A 13,631-nucleotide genomic window follows, 5' to 3' on the forward strand; every position below is an offset into this window, starting at 1 on the left:
GAGTTAATATTGTACATAACTATGGCAGCACACCAGCACCTCTCAATTATCTATATGCTGCAAGAAGCAATTTATGATCCTCACCATTAATCTTGTTATTCTTTTACGTTTTGGATTAAATGGTTTATTGATAATCATAACATTTGCACCTTTTGTGATATTTTGTATTTCCACTTCTTCAGTTTTTTGTACTGCAGCTGCTGCCACAACAGTTTCCCTCAGAATGAACAAAGTTCTATCCCATCCTCTTAACACTATCCTACATGTGAGGTATCGTGCATATATTTTTTCTGATGGGTCTATTAGCAAACTGATAAAGCTGACTGATTATCCAACTGATGATGGTGAAACAAGTTGAGCTTTTTATGTTCCAGAGTAAAAGATCCGGTGACAAAGAGAACGACTGACCATATAGCAAAATTTTGCATTGAAATTATGGCAGTTTGATTCCCTCTACAGTAGACAGAGGAAATCAAACCTCTGTACTCTCAATAGGCCTACTTCTTCAAAATGTAGACAGGAATTAAATATTGCAATATTTTATCTGTAATCTGTACTTAAGTAGGGAATTTAAGTACAGTTTGTATGGGTACCAGCTCATGTAGGTGTTCCAGGGAATCAAACAGTTGATCAATTTAACAGAAATGAAAAGAAGAGTGTCTGATTGGTATGATTAGACGGAGACATTGCTTACTTAACTAAAGCCAAGCAGAAAATGTGATGTCTGCAATGACAAACCACTCTAGTTTTGTGTTTTTCATTAGCTTTAATTTGTGGTTTTCAACTCAGTTTAGCCTCAGTTAGTATCCAGAATAAGTTTGCTCGTTTCATTTAAGTTTTTATTGTTTAAAAATGTATATTTTTAGTTTGTTTTTTTTAATTACTAGTTTCAGTGCTAGCTTTAGTTTATTATTATTATGCCTGTCTATGAGGCGAGATCAGATATCAAATATTTCATTAAGTTACAGCTGGTGGCGATAATGCTCCTCTCGTTTGCAATTCGCTATTGAAAGAAGAAAAGGAAGAAGACGACAAACTGTCGTGTCGAGAAGGGAACACTAGATTCGCAAAACTCTCGCGAGAGTTGTACTCGTTCCTTCGCCGTGCACGTTCTTCAAAATTATTATATTTTATACTCTGACTACTCTGTGGTAAACTTTCTGCTTAGGTTTAAAGACAAAACACACGTCACCGAAGCGAGGGAAAGATCACAGGTTGGGTTAAAATAATCGCTATCGCGAGATCTATCGCGGGTCTGGAGTTCCCTTCTAGACGCGACTCGTCAAAATGAATACACGCCCCACTCGACACCACTGCGCGTTTTTTCAAGTAGGTCTTGTCCAAGTCTCGCGATGTTTGCTGAGCGGTGGCGTTGTTCGGGCGAGCCGACGACGAGACCGTAGCTGTCTGGAAATTTGTCTCGTGTGTTAGATTCAAACGTATTCTTCATATTAAACGTTTTCGTTCGTCCGTCAAGTTAACCGTTTTTACATTTTAACCCACGTCACCTTTAGTGTCCTGAATTAGACTGGTAAGTTTCGCTAACTATCTGTTTGCACCTTGCACGGAGCGTGTGTTTGATTTGTGAAAGGTGTCTTTCTGCACGGCGAGGCCTTCGTATAAGCTCGTTAGCTAGCCCGCAAGCTAACCACTATTACTGACAGGTCAGAATAACAAAAACATTTATCTCTTTATCGCTGAAGACTGTAAAATGCATCTGACTGTAGAAATGTCACAGGCCCAGTGAAGCCTGTGCATGTAAATGTAATATTAAGATGTATCCACCTTGTTAGCTAGCTGGCTGCATGTGAAGGGGGCGGGACAGCGGCTGTCGTTGGTTTCTTCAAGTTACCATACAGTCCTTGAACGTCTCACATTAGTTTTTATAATTGAATAGTATTTATAAATACCTGGCATCGTTATTTAAAATGCAAGCAATGGTTTTGAGGTCACATGCCATCAAATAAACGCCAGATTACAATGTACATCTATTTGAAAACATTTAGGTTAATAACAGTTGTTTGCACATAAAGAGTATCTTTCCTAAAAAAAAACAACAACAAAAACCCTTTCCATCTCGGATACTGAGATTTCAGTCTTTGTTGATCAGTACTGCGCAAGAAAAATAATAATAAATAAAATAATAGATTTTACTGTTGTTGTTGCTGTTATATTCGATATTTTGTTATGTTGTTTAAGTGGAGGCTTCAAATAACCCCTCAGGGTTTTTAGTTTCTTCCTGCTAGAACTGTATTATTAATTTAAGTTTTAGTGAAATCGCAATATGGGCACAATAATTGTTAAAGGCAAACAATTTTGAATTAAATATGGCAGTGCTACATAGATGTCCTGGCCTACACATCATAGTTTACAGACTTCAGAAAACATCTTTGTTTGGCACATTTCCCTGGAAAAAAATCACACTGCAACCATTGTAATATATTTTTCACTGAAAATAAGAATAATGAAAAATTATCATACCCTTAAGGTCGCTAAAATCAAATCACAATTGCAGTATCAGTCAAAATAATTACAATTATATATTTTTTTCAAAATGTTTAGTCCCACTCCCTGCACTGTGTATTATTTATCTTAACAATTTTTAATACATTTTTAAAATTGTAAATAAAACTAAAAGATGACCTTGTACTGAATAAGTTGTTTTTCTTGCTCTGTATTACAGGAGAATGGCTGAGGTGAACGGCAGTTCTGCCCCGGCAAAGGAGGAAGAAGAGCCAATGGATGTGACGACAACCCACACAGAGAACTACCAGACACTCATTGATGCGGGGCTGCCCCAGAAAGTGGCTGAAAGTCTAGATAACATCTTCCAGACTGGTGGGTAATAATTGTTTTGGTTTTAACGAACATTTCACTCTGAAATGAAAAACACATGTTTTGCCTCTTACCCGTAGTGCTATTTATCCATCTAGATTGTTTTAGTGTGAGTTTTGGAGGTATCCAACATAGAGATATCAGACTTCTCTTGAATATAATGTTGTTTCATTCCATTCCATGATCCACAGACTTCATTATGAGCGGTTTAATGCAGGAATTACTTTCTTTCTAGGTATAAAGGAAGTAGTTTTACATGAAACTGCTCACAACAAGGTCTGTAGATTCTCTTGATTAATTATCTTGAATCTAAATTGATAAATAGCACTCAGGCCAGATGAAAAATATGTTTTTTTGATTTTTGGGTGAGTCTTCCCTTAAGTGGCTCTGAAATGTCAATAACAAGCTGTGCTAGAATACTAAGGTTGTCTGCTTTTGCTGAGTATGATAGTGAAGATGCATTGTTACTGTAGGCTTGGTGGCGTATGTTGACCTAGACGAAAGGGCCATTGATGCACTGCGGGAGTTCAATGAGGAGGGAGCGCTCACTGTGCTGCAGCAGTTCAAAGAAAGTGACCTGTCCCATGTACAGGTAACCACACAAATGTATTTACATGCTTTCATGTCTTTGAGAAGAGTTTTATATTCATTGAGATTGCTCTAAATAATATCTCATTTGTTTTTGATATAGAATAAAAGTGCTTTCCTTTGTGGAGTCATGAAGACTTACAGACAGAGGGAAAAGCAAGGAAGTAAGGTACAGGAATCCACTAAGGGGCCAGACGAGGCAAAAATAAAGGTAAACAAAGTTATGTCTTTATTGTACAGCAGGTCACAATGAACGCCATGTAAAAGTGCCTCTAGCTATGTGGCTTAGTTAATGTTTTGGGTTTTTTTTTTATTTTTCAGGCTCTGTTGGACCGGACAGGATACACCCTGGATGTCACCACCGGGCAGAGAAAATATGGGGGTCCCCCTCCTGAGGATGTGTTCAAAGGAACACAACCAGGGATTGGCACTGAGGTAGAAAAGTGATTTATTTTTTTGTCATTATTTTTTAGGCTGTGATGTTTTAGATTGTGCGATAAGTGTGCGTATCACTGAAAGAATCCTAAATATCATACTGTGTATTGTGCTTTACAAATCATTACATTTGTTTATCTGTTTGTCTCTTCCTCATCAGGTGTTCGTTGGAAAAATCCCGAGGGATTTGTATGAAGACGAGCTGGTGCCGCTCTTTGAGTCTGCTGGTCCCATCTGGGACCTCAGGTTAATGATGGACCCTCTCTCTGGTCAGAATAGAGGTTACGCCTTCATCACATACTGCAATAAGGATGATGCCCAAAAGGCTGTGAAGCTTGTAAGTAGTTGCGCAGGGTATTGGAAGAAAACTATTACATCATTGAACAACAGGAATTCTTAATGATTATTCTTCACACTAGTCTGTTTTAATCTCTGGAGTATTACTTAAAAAAAAAAAGAAGTTTCAAATCGCTTAATGTGTTATGTTCCCCTCATTTCCAATGTATTTCATGCCTCTCTTTTATTTTTTCAGTGTGATAACCATGAAATCCGCCCTGGCAAGTACTTGGGAGTGTGTATATCTGTTGCGAACAATCGTCTGTTTGTCGGATCAATTCCAAAGAACAAAACAAGGGAAAGTATATTGGAAGACTTTGGCAAAGTTACAGGTCAGTTCCAAAAGCATAAAGGTGAATTTATGTCAGTAATGAAAGATGACAGACATGTTGGAAGTTAGAGATATTTTGTCTTACAGAGGGTCTCCAAGAGGTGATATTGTACCACCAGCCAGATGACAAGAAGAAGAACCGCGGCTTCTGTTTCCTGGAGTACGAGGACCACAAGTCTGCAGCGCAGGCTCGCCGCCGCCTGATGAGTGGCAAGGTCAAAGTGTGGGGAAATCCTGTCACTGTGGAGTGGGCTGACCCTGTTGCAGAGCCGGACCCGGAGGTCATGGCCAAGGTTAGCAAGTGTCATGTCTTTGTCTTTAAAACACAAGCATGTTCTCTTCTGCTGTGGAACAAACATCCTCTTTTGTCTTCATAGGTTAAGGTGCTCTTTGTAAGGAAGTTGGCCACGGCGGTGACCGAGGAGCTTCTTGAAAAAACCTTCTCTCAGTTTGGAAAACTTGAGCGGGTGAAGAAATTGAAAGACTACGCATTTGTCCACTTTGAAGAAAGGGATGCTGCTGTAAAGGTTTGTTTTTCAAGCTTTGAACAAGATATTTTGCTTACAAAAATTTCAATGCACTTCATTTTAAAACAATTAAAATGCCTGTATTGTATTGCAATATCCAAATCACAGGAGGCAGAATATTTATTAAAGGCAAAATGTGTCAAAATAAAGTTTTGAATAAATGCATTAATGTCCACAGTGGAATTTTATGATTTCCTTTACAGCACTGAAGTTCTACATGAGCTTAGCACAAGGCCATTGAAATTTTCAAATGAAAAGTATGAAGCTGTAGTTTTTTTGTTTTGTTTTTTTTGTCACAAGGGGTTGCTGTTTTTTTGATTTTCCACAAAAGCACTTCTTGAACAAGATGTTAGATTTGGTCAGATCTTGATAAGTTTTCATTTTTTCACAAACACATAGTCTGGACCGGTGATATACACTCAAAAAGAAAAAAGCTTTTTCTTGGTCCAAGATTTACTTTGAGCAAACATTTATACAGTATTTCTTTAGGATTTTGGTATGAATAAAATGTTTGATTTAAATCTCAGTTTAGCACACCAACTCAATATCCACACAATACAAAAGATGGCTTTCGTTCAGTTGAAAATATCTAACATTAAAATTCAAAAGTTATTTGTTTAATGTATCAAATATTTTACAATTCAGCAGTGCATAATCATTGGTTCACAAAGAACAATTCATGCAATTGTAATACCACTAAAGGACTATTAAACTACAAAACTTTAAATTAGACAGCTGTACAGTAGTTGGTCAGGTGCCATGACAAGTTGTCCAAACTTCCGCCCTTCTCATCTCCACTGTCCTCTGCACAGTCACCACTCCCATGTCAGAGGCTCAATGACAGTGTTTTCCTTCTCAGTGTCAACTGGTGTTACCAGTTCAAACTCCTCCTCAGGTGTTCATAGCTGTATGGTGGCCATGACAATAAAGGTATTTTAATTGTTTAAAAAGAGTGCAGTAGAGTTTTGTGTGTGTGTGTGTGTGTGTGTGTGTGTGTGTGTGTGTGTGTCTGTGTCTGTGTGTGTCTGTGTGTGTCTGTGTGTCTGTGTACATGTATCCTAATCCAAACAGCCACTTAAACCACCTGTTGGAGTACAGGAAATGCTCTTACCCAAACACTTTCTCAAGATGTTTTGCATCTTTTATTGTATGTGTTAACGGATCGTTTTGTTTGTCAGGCAATGGATGAGATGAACGGGAAAGAGCTGGGAGGAGAGGAAATTGAGATCGTCCTGGCAAAACCCCCAGACAAGAAGAGGAAAGAGCGCCAAGCAGCTCGGCAGACCACCAGGAATGCAGGGTGAGCGACAGAGACATGTGACTGGTCAACTGGCTGACTTATCCTCACGTAATGAGTTCATGACATGTAACACTATCCTCTGCTCTGCAGGTATGATGATTACTACTACTACCCACCTCCACGCATGCCCCCGCCAGGCCGAGGCCGGGGCCGTGGTGGCAGAGGGGGCTATGCCTATCCACCAGATTACTATGGATATGAAGACTACTATGATGACTACTATGGCTACGACTATCATGACTACCGTGGTGGCTATGAAGACCCCTACTACGGCTATGAAGACGTGTACAGCATGAGGGGCCGTGGCACTCGACCCAGCAGGGGAGGGCCTCCTCCACCTAGGGCTCGCGGAGCGCCACCGGCACGTGGTCGGGGCGGCTACGCCCAAAGAGGGCCACCCCTCGGTGGTCCGAGGGGTGGCCGAGGAGGGCGGGGAGCCCCTTTCCAGCCGCAGAGGGGCCGCGGTCCTCGCGGAGCCAGGGGCAATCGCGGGGGCAACGTCGGCGGAAAGAGGAAGGCAGACGTGTTTAACCAGCCTGACTCCAAGCGCCGCCAGACCAACAACCAACAGAACTGGGGGTCCCAGCCCATCGCCCAGCAGCCCTTGCAGCAAGGGGCCGACTATTCCGGTAACTATGGTTACAGTAATGACACCATGGAGTTTTCACAGGATTCTTATGGGCAGCAGTGGAAGTAGATGCACCAAAAGGTATTTGGCAACAAAAAAAGAGAAAAACAACAAAAAAGAAAAAAAAAACAGGAGATTGGCCACAATTTTTTGATTGACTTTTTATTCTTCATCCCTCATGAAAAAAAAAAATCTGTATATATCTCATAAAAAGTGGACAGACCCCAGAATTGGCTCGAGATGATTGGCTGGAAAGCCTTTTGGCTGAAGAAGTGAACGTAACCGTTGTGGTGAATCATTTCTTACTTCTACGGTTACATTGGGACATGTGTCTTTAAAAAAAACACACACAAAATACTTTTATTGTTACATTTTGTTCCTGATTCTTTTAAAGCCAACAATGAACATTTACAAAAAATGGACATTCATTCTCAAAAGTCTGAGAGGACATTAAATAATGATATTTGCCTTGCAGGAAGTTTTTGTCCATGCCCCCTTCCTCCCTCCCCTTCTTGTACTCCCTTTATTTGTGGTTTCTCATAGTTGCTTAGGGACTTGCTTGTAAATAAATGCATATGGTTAGAGCTTCATACTTCATTTTTTTGCAATGGTGGAGAAAAGAATCCACAGGAAGGACGAAATCAAAGTTTTGTAATGTTCAAAGTGTATGCCTAGCATTTCTAGAGGTAGTCGAATTGTGTTTTTTTTAAAACTGATACCATAACTTCCTATGTTTTCTTTGAACTTGCCCAATAGAATTTGGTTTGGCTTACCTTAAGAGCCATAGCAGTTTGTTCTCTGATGTTCTTTGTATTTATAACTTTTACGTTTGTTCCGTTTCAATAAAACTCAGCTGAGCATCAGTAAATTGTCAGATACTCAAATTCAGTGTTGTCATTCAGTATTTGATTTGATTTTTAACCTCAAATTCTCTTATTTGGATGAAGATCTTCAAATTTTTTGCCTCAAAGGATAATCACAAGAGACTGAAATTGTGCAATCAGACAACGGGGCAAGAGAATTTGAAAGATGTTTGATGATTTTTAAGAAATGATGAAACAGGATTTTAACCCTTTATTTTTCAGTGCATGTTACATCAGACTACAGTCATTTTTCTGCACTTCAGAATTTATACCAGCAACTATTAAAGGACCAAACTGTAATTCTGACTTCTTGTAATTACTCAAGATTGTACCTGTCTTTCAAAACGTGTGTGTGCATAGGTGAACAGTGTATGCTTTAGTAAACTTCAGCTTAACCTCACTTAATACTGTTCTCTGCCATTCATGAAGACTTCTTAGGTTCACATGCTTCTTGTCTTTATTTTTTCCTTTTCCCTCATGGTATATCTGATCAGACATAGCAACAGGAAAAGTTCTTTGATGTAGTCAAAGAAATACTGCAGTAGTAAATGTAATAGTACTCTGCTTGCATATCCTGCTGTAAACTGTCAAATTCACAAATATTTAGTTTGCTGAACATTTACAGAAAATGTAAGGTATCGTGTTATTACATTAACTTCATTAGCTTCTAATTAGTGTAGTTAACATACAAATTATTGAGCACACCTCATTGGTTGTGTTAACAAAGGGAATAAGAAAAGGAAACTTTGACCTTCACAGGTCTTCACGTAATCCGAAATCTTCATGAAATTTACACATAATTTAAAGGATTACAGATGTTCTCTATTGAACCTGACAGGTGCTCTGCTTCTCGTGACACTGCATGCATAGAGTTCTGCAACAATAATAACCTGACCTCACAGTAACACCAGAACATTAGTTCCACTATGAAAACGTTAGACACGTCCTCTTACTCATTACCAAGTTTTATCTTCACAATTATTTATTCATTTATGTTTAATAAAAAACAGTCTTTACTCAAACATAAATCATTCTTAGATAAGTTTCAAATTATTAAATGAACTGAAAATGCATAACTGACTGATGTCTGAAGAAAAAGACACAGCATAGCTTGCCAGCTGAGACATCACACTGTCAAGATTTTTTCTTTTTAAGAAGAAAATATAAATGACAGTTGTCAGAGCATAAAACAGTGCTCTAAAGTTCAGACTCGATAACTTTGGTATATCTGTCTGTGTTTAAAAAGGCTGAAATCAAATGCAGCAGTAATTTCACAGGTGTTCATTTGTGTGCCGTGCAACCCAGTGTTTTTAGTTTTTTCACACTTCTTTTTTTTAACATAAATGTTTATTAAAATGTCTACTGAAGCATATACTGTGTAAACCTGTTCACACACTAACTTTAAAGACAAGGACAATCTTGAATAATGGTGAGATGTCACTTGCACTGGTCTGGTCCTGATACTGACATCCTTCCAACAGTTAGAACAACGTATTTGACTTTGAATGGATTTGTACTTGGTTTGCTGAGCTGTCTCCAATTTTTGACTTCCAAAATCTGCACATCATGTCAACCTTCTGTTCTCTCCTTTTGAAGACACCAAGGATATGACCATCCAAAGGGTTAAAATTCTTACAAATGTGATCACCAGTCAGTTTGTTGATCATAGACCAGTGTTATTAGCCTCTGCCTTTTGGTACCATGGTATCGTTGTATTTTGTTTCATGGTGTCTGTCCTCTTATTCCAACCTACCTAGGTGGAGAAGCATTGAGAGCGGCACCACTAGAATGAGGAACTCACCTGAACGGTACTCAAGGGTGAGCTAGCCTTGCACAGAGTACTGTCTCCTCTCCTGTAGCTCATTGTAATCACTGGAGAAACACTAGCCATAATTGTTCTTTTTATTGTTTCCTTACTAATATATTGTACAACGAATCAAGCTTTATTTTAATTCAGTGGGAGTGTGATTTTTTTCCCCCAGGCTATGAAGAACAGAAGTCACTAATGTTGACTGAAGAATCATTGGAAATATTAAAATTAATTGTGTTAAAAGCATATTTCTGGGGCTTAGATAACACATGAACAGCGGATATTTCCTTTATACATATAGTGCATATTTTTTCCCCTTAAACCAAATAAAGTCGTGCACAATTTTAGGAGCCAAATGGCTGTTTCTTAAGACTGGATTAAACAGCCAGAAGGCAGACAGCCAGGGATTTGGTAAGCGCTATAAATCCCCAAACACTGCAAACACCTGTCGCCTGTCTTGGCTTACTGCACCAAAACCACCTCAGCTGTCTGCACACACATTCTGTGAATGGAGGGAGGAGGTGGTGGACATTTCCCCTCCTCCGCCACTAGAGGTAGCTGTTACACGCCAGCACGACTATTGGTCCATTGTTCCTTTATCCGACACTGCCATTATTGGCCATTTTCTGAGCTGGAGAGGTGTTGGTTTATAGGTAGAAGTTGACTACATGAGCTGTTTTCCAATGTAGTCGAACATCAGTTGAGATGCTGAATTGGTATTGGTAAAATTGACTGAAATTGGAACAATGGCTTTGCTCAAAGCTGATGCCTTTACCCTTCAACGCCACAAGATGGCAGTATTTATGTTGCACAGGTAAGACTGAAATAGGGAGCACAGCATTACAGGCTAAATTTAGCATTTGACACACACATTTTGGTTTTCATTGAAGTGCCATCAAATGCTGGAGTGTCCTTTACAGTTTCTCATGTCAGAACTGTGTCTTTATATGTTGCCTCTTGTCAGCAGGCAGTAAAAGGAGCTGCCCTCCATCCATGTGAATGAGTTCACACAAATGGAAGGGACTGATTGGTAAGATTGTTCATTATCTGAATTAATGCTCAGAAAGTCTCGACATGTTTGTATTTTTAAATTTTGTTATTTTAAGATATAATGTCTGATGTCCTTTGTGACCTCTGTACATCCCAGAGTCCGTAAGTTCATTAAGTCTTTTTTTAAAACAGAATATTAACTGGGCATCATCCAAAATCTAGCATGTACATTGTTTCAATAGTAATGGATATATTGCATCATATTTAAGGTGATAAAGTCTGTCTTTCTCGTCACGTGATTGCTGTTGATGGTCATAATGATTATTAGAAAATGACAGACCAACAGATTTGTTAACATGCTCTTGTCTGTGTGGCCCTTTTCTAGTTCTGTTCCAGGAGACTGAGAGCCAGACCTGTCACAGGGTTTCACATCCATCAGAATGATCTACATACTGGACTGTACATATAAGGTCCAGTAGTCCTGGCAACATCAGCAAGATAACCAGTATACAGCTCAGCAGAGAAGTTACAGGTAAGAAATAACTGTGAATGAGTGCAGCTTCAGTGAAGATGGTAGCAAAAGTTGTGACAACTTAAACAGAAGACAACACAACCTGTGTACAAATCCCAATTCCATGAAAGTTGGGATGTTTTGTAAAACTTAAATCAAAATAGAATGCAATCATTTGCAAATCTCTTTTCACTTGTCTTGCAAAGACAAGGTTTTTAATGATCAAACTGATTAACTTAATTTGGTTTTGCAAATATACAGAATTCTGAATTTGATGCAACATTTGAAACGTTGGGCCTGGGCTCATCTGAGATGGACTGATATAAAGCGGAAAAGTGAGCTGTGGTCTGACAAGTCCACATGTAAAAAAAAAAAAAAAAAACTAATTCAGAGTTCATGGATATTGTAGACTCCAGGCTAAAGAGGTAATCCCAATTTTTGTTGACTTTTTGGAAATTCAGTATGAGTGTATATTTACAAGAAACAACAAAGTTTATCTGTTTGAGCATTAAATATCTTTTCTTTGTACTCAATTCAATTGCATATAGGTAAAAGTTTTTGCAAATAAATGCATTCTGTTTCTGTTTTACACAGCATCCCAACTTTTGGGGGATTGCATTACATTAGTCTTAATAAAAATCTATTTTCTAATGTTTAATGTCTTTTCAGGTCCTGTAGAAGCGTAGGAGGATACAGCTGGACATGTGATGATTCAGAGTTCCATCCAGCAGACTGCTGCTCATTATCCAGCTGAAAGATGACTGTAAAAGGAAATCAACTGTAGCTCTTGATTGTTCAATACATTTTATTACCCAAGTAAATGTGTGCATGTGTGCTTGTGTATTTAATATTTGCATTTAAAAGGGAAAGTTCACACAATCAAAAATACATATTTTTCTTCTCACCTGTAGTTTTGTTTATCCACAGACGTCTTCACAAATCTCCAAAACTCAGCAACTTGCACCACAACTATTTATATTGATAAACAGCACAATATGTAGGAGGGAAAATATGTATTCGTATGTATTGTATCTGAGGTGAACTGTCCCTTTTAACTACTTTTTCATTGTCATGGCTATTTCATTTACACATTACGGCAAATTCATATCTTGACAACATTACTGCACCAGTCAAACAGGTGGAAATGGGTGTGGGCATATAAACATAATGAGTCTAACACTGTAACCTGACAGTCCTGTTCACCCTGCCCTCCTACATCGTGGTTAAATCAATGGTAAACCTGTGTGTGCATAGAGGTGAGATGAGCCTGACAAAAGCTGAAGACTGGTTCACATTTGAAAGTTAAACGTCCTAATTTTCCGTTGAGAAGCTCTGGACGTATTGATGCAGGATGAGCAGGAAAAGCATTAGCTTGTTGCTAGATGCTGCTGCTTGTACTTGCAGTCATATGACAGAGAAATTCTATGGTAAACTCGGTTGTTCTGGCTGGTTTCTGAATGAAATATGTTGATCAAACCAACGTGAATTTGTCGGGATGTCTTCATTAAACCGCAAATTAGTCTAGTTCAGTCGTATCGTTTGTGCTATCTCACTTAATGCACAAAATTTGTCTGAATTTATGGATCAGCTATGACGCGAAAACTGGCCAAGTTTTTGAGAGTCGTGACAAACGGAAGTCAATACATAGCGCCTGACTTTTCAAAATAAGGTAAGCAATATTTTTAATTCAGAAAAACCATGACGTTTTCATTTGCAGGTGAAATTTTGAGTTGTATGTTTTCAGTATGATTTGTAGTTCGCATATTAGCAGCTCAATGCGAGCTAACTAGTTTCGCGTTGTCATTTAACTTTAACTTGCCTTTTCTATTAACTCCAGTTTAAACTGTTAATTACAAGTTAGTAATTATAGTTGACGTTAGTTGATGTAAATTCATTCATAACTGTTTTTGTTATTTATAACTTTATTCGGCAAAAATTATCAGGTAAAGCACACAACGTAAAACAGAGCTCATAACAAAAAAATAATGGATGAATAATAGGCATGGAATAAATATTCTAAATAAACTTAGGTTACATTTAGTTTTGTATTTATTTAATCTAACTTAGAACTGGATAAATGTCATTTTTTAAAAAGGCGGTTTTATTTAACTTTTTCGTTGAATATTTTAATATTCTAAAAGCTTGCTCTTTTATTGTCAGTAATGGCTCTAGCCATCAAACACTGAATTACAAATCAATCAAAAAAGAGGGAAGATTGTGAACTCGTGAACCTTAAAATTTTTGTTCATTAATAAGTCTTTTGCCCATTAAATTAAAAAAAAAAAAGAGAACAGTTTAGAAGTGAATTTTTAGCTATGACATTTTAAAGACATGTATATCACATTCGACCATAATGAAAAATTATTCATTTGCATTTTCACAGCAGTCATAAAACACTATTGAACATAATAAAAGGGAAAAGAAAGAAAGAACAAAAAAGAAAATAAAGAAATCAACGAGATAAAATATAATAACAC

The 13,631-nt window shown here is 38.0% G+C and overlaps 1 protein-coding gene across 5 annotated transcripts; it reads left to right on the plus strand.

The window, feature by feature from the left end:
• Nucleotides 1-1,347: 1,347 nt before the first annotated feature.
• Nucleotides 1,348-11,168, plus strand: LOC146313151 (heterogeneous nuclear ribonucleoprotein R). 5 transcript variants are annotated; one of them, XR_014772019.1, is made up of 14 exons: nucleotides 1,348-1,531; nucleotides 2,684-2,838; nucleotides 3,309-3,427; nucleotides 3,527-3,634; nucleotides 3,745-3,858; nucleotides 4,019-4,195; nucleotides 4,391-4,526; nucleotides 4,613-4,818; nucleotides 4,903-5,052; nucleotides 6,231-6,352; nucleotides 6,443-6,981; nucleotides 9,601-9,661; nucleotides 10,618-10,683; nucleotides 11,029-11,168. XR_014772019.1 is itself a non-coding variant. In XM_084738579.1 (13 exons), exons 2-12 carry the CDS (start codon nucleotides 2,688-2,690, stop codon nucleotides 9,633-9,635), a joined length of 1,857 nt encoding a protein of 618 aa, XP_084594705.1. In that variant the 5' UTR covers nucleotides 1,348-1,531; nucleotides 2,684-2,687; the 3' UTR covers nucleotides 9,636-9,661; nucleotides 10,621-11,161. The 5 variants fall into 5 exon arrangements, 3 of the variants coding, with proteins under 3 accessions (XP_084594705.1, XP_084594704.1, XP_084594703.1); XR_014772018.1 differs by having other exon boundaries at nucleotides 10,621-10,683; XM_084738579.1 differs by having other exon boundaries at nucleotides 10,621-11,161.
• Nucleotides 11,169-13,631: the final 2,463 nt, after the last annotated feature.

Source organism: Lutjanus erythropterus, chromosome 16 (assembly GCF_056507025.1).
Source record: "Lutjanus erythropterus isolate fLutEry1 chromosome 16, fLutEry1.hap2, whole genome shotgun sequence".
Taxonomy (NCBI): Eukaryota; Metazoa; Chordata; class Actinopteri; order Lutjaniformes; family Lutjanidae; genus Lutjanus; species Lutjanus erythropterus.

Bases quoted from the DNA above. Each gene is read 5' to 3' on its own strand.
- LOC146313151 (XM_084738577.1), top strand. From the start codon at position 2,688: ATGGCTGAGGTGAACGGCAGTTCTGCCCCGGCAAAGGAGGAAGAAGAG. The intron at 3,859-4,018 runs GTAGAAAAGTGA...CTTCCTCATCAG, and splicing joins AACCAGGGATTGGCACTGAG to GTGTTCGTTGGAAAAATCCC. The intron at 4,819-4,902 runs GTTAGCAAGTGT...TTGTCTTCATAG, and splicing joins ACCCGGAGGTCATGGCCAAG to GTTAAGGTGCTCTTTGTAAG.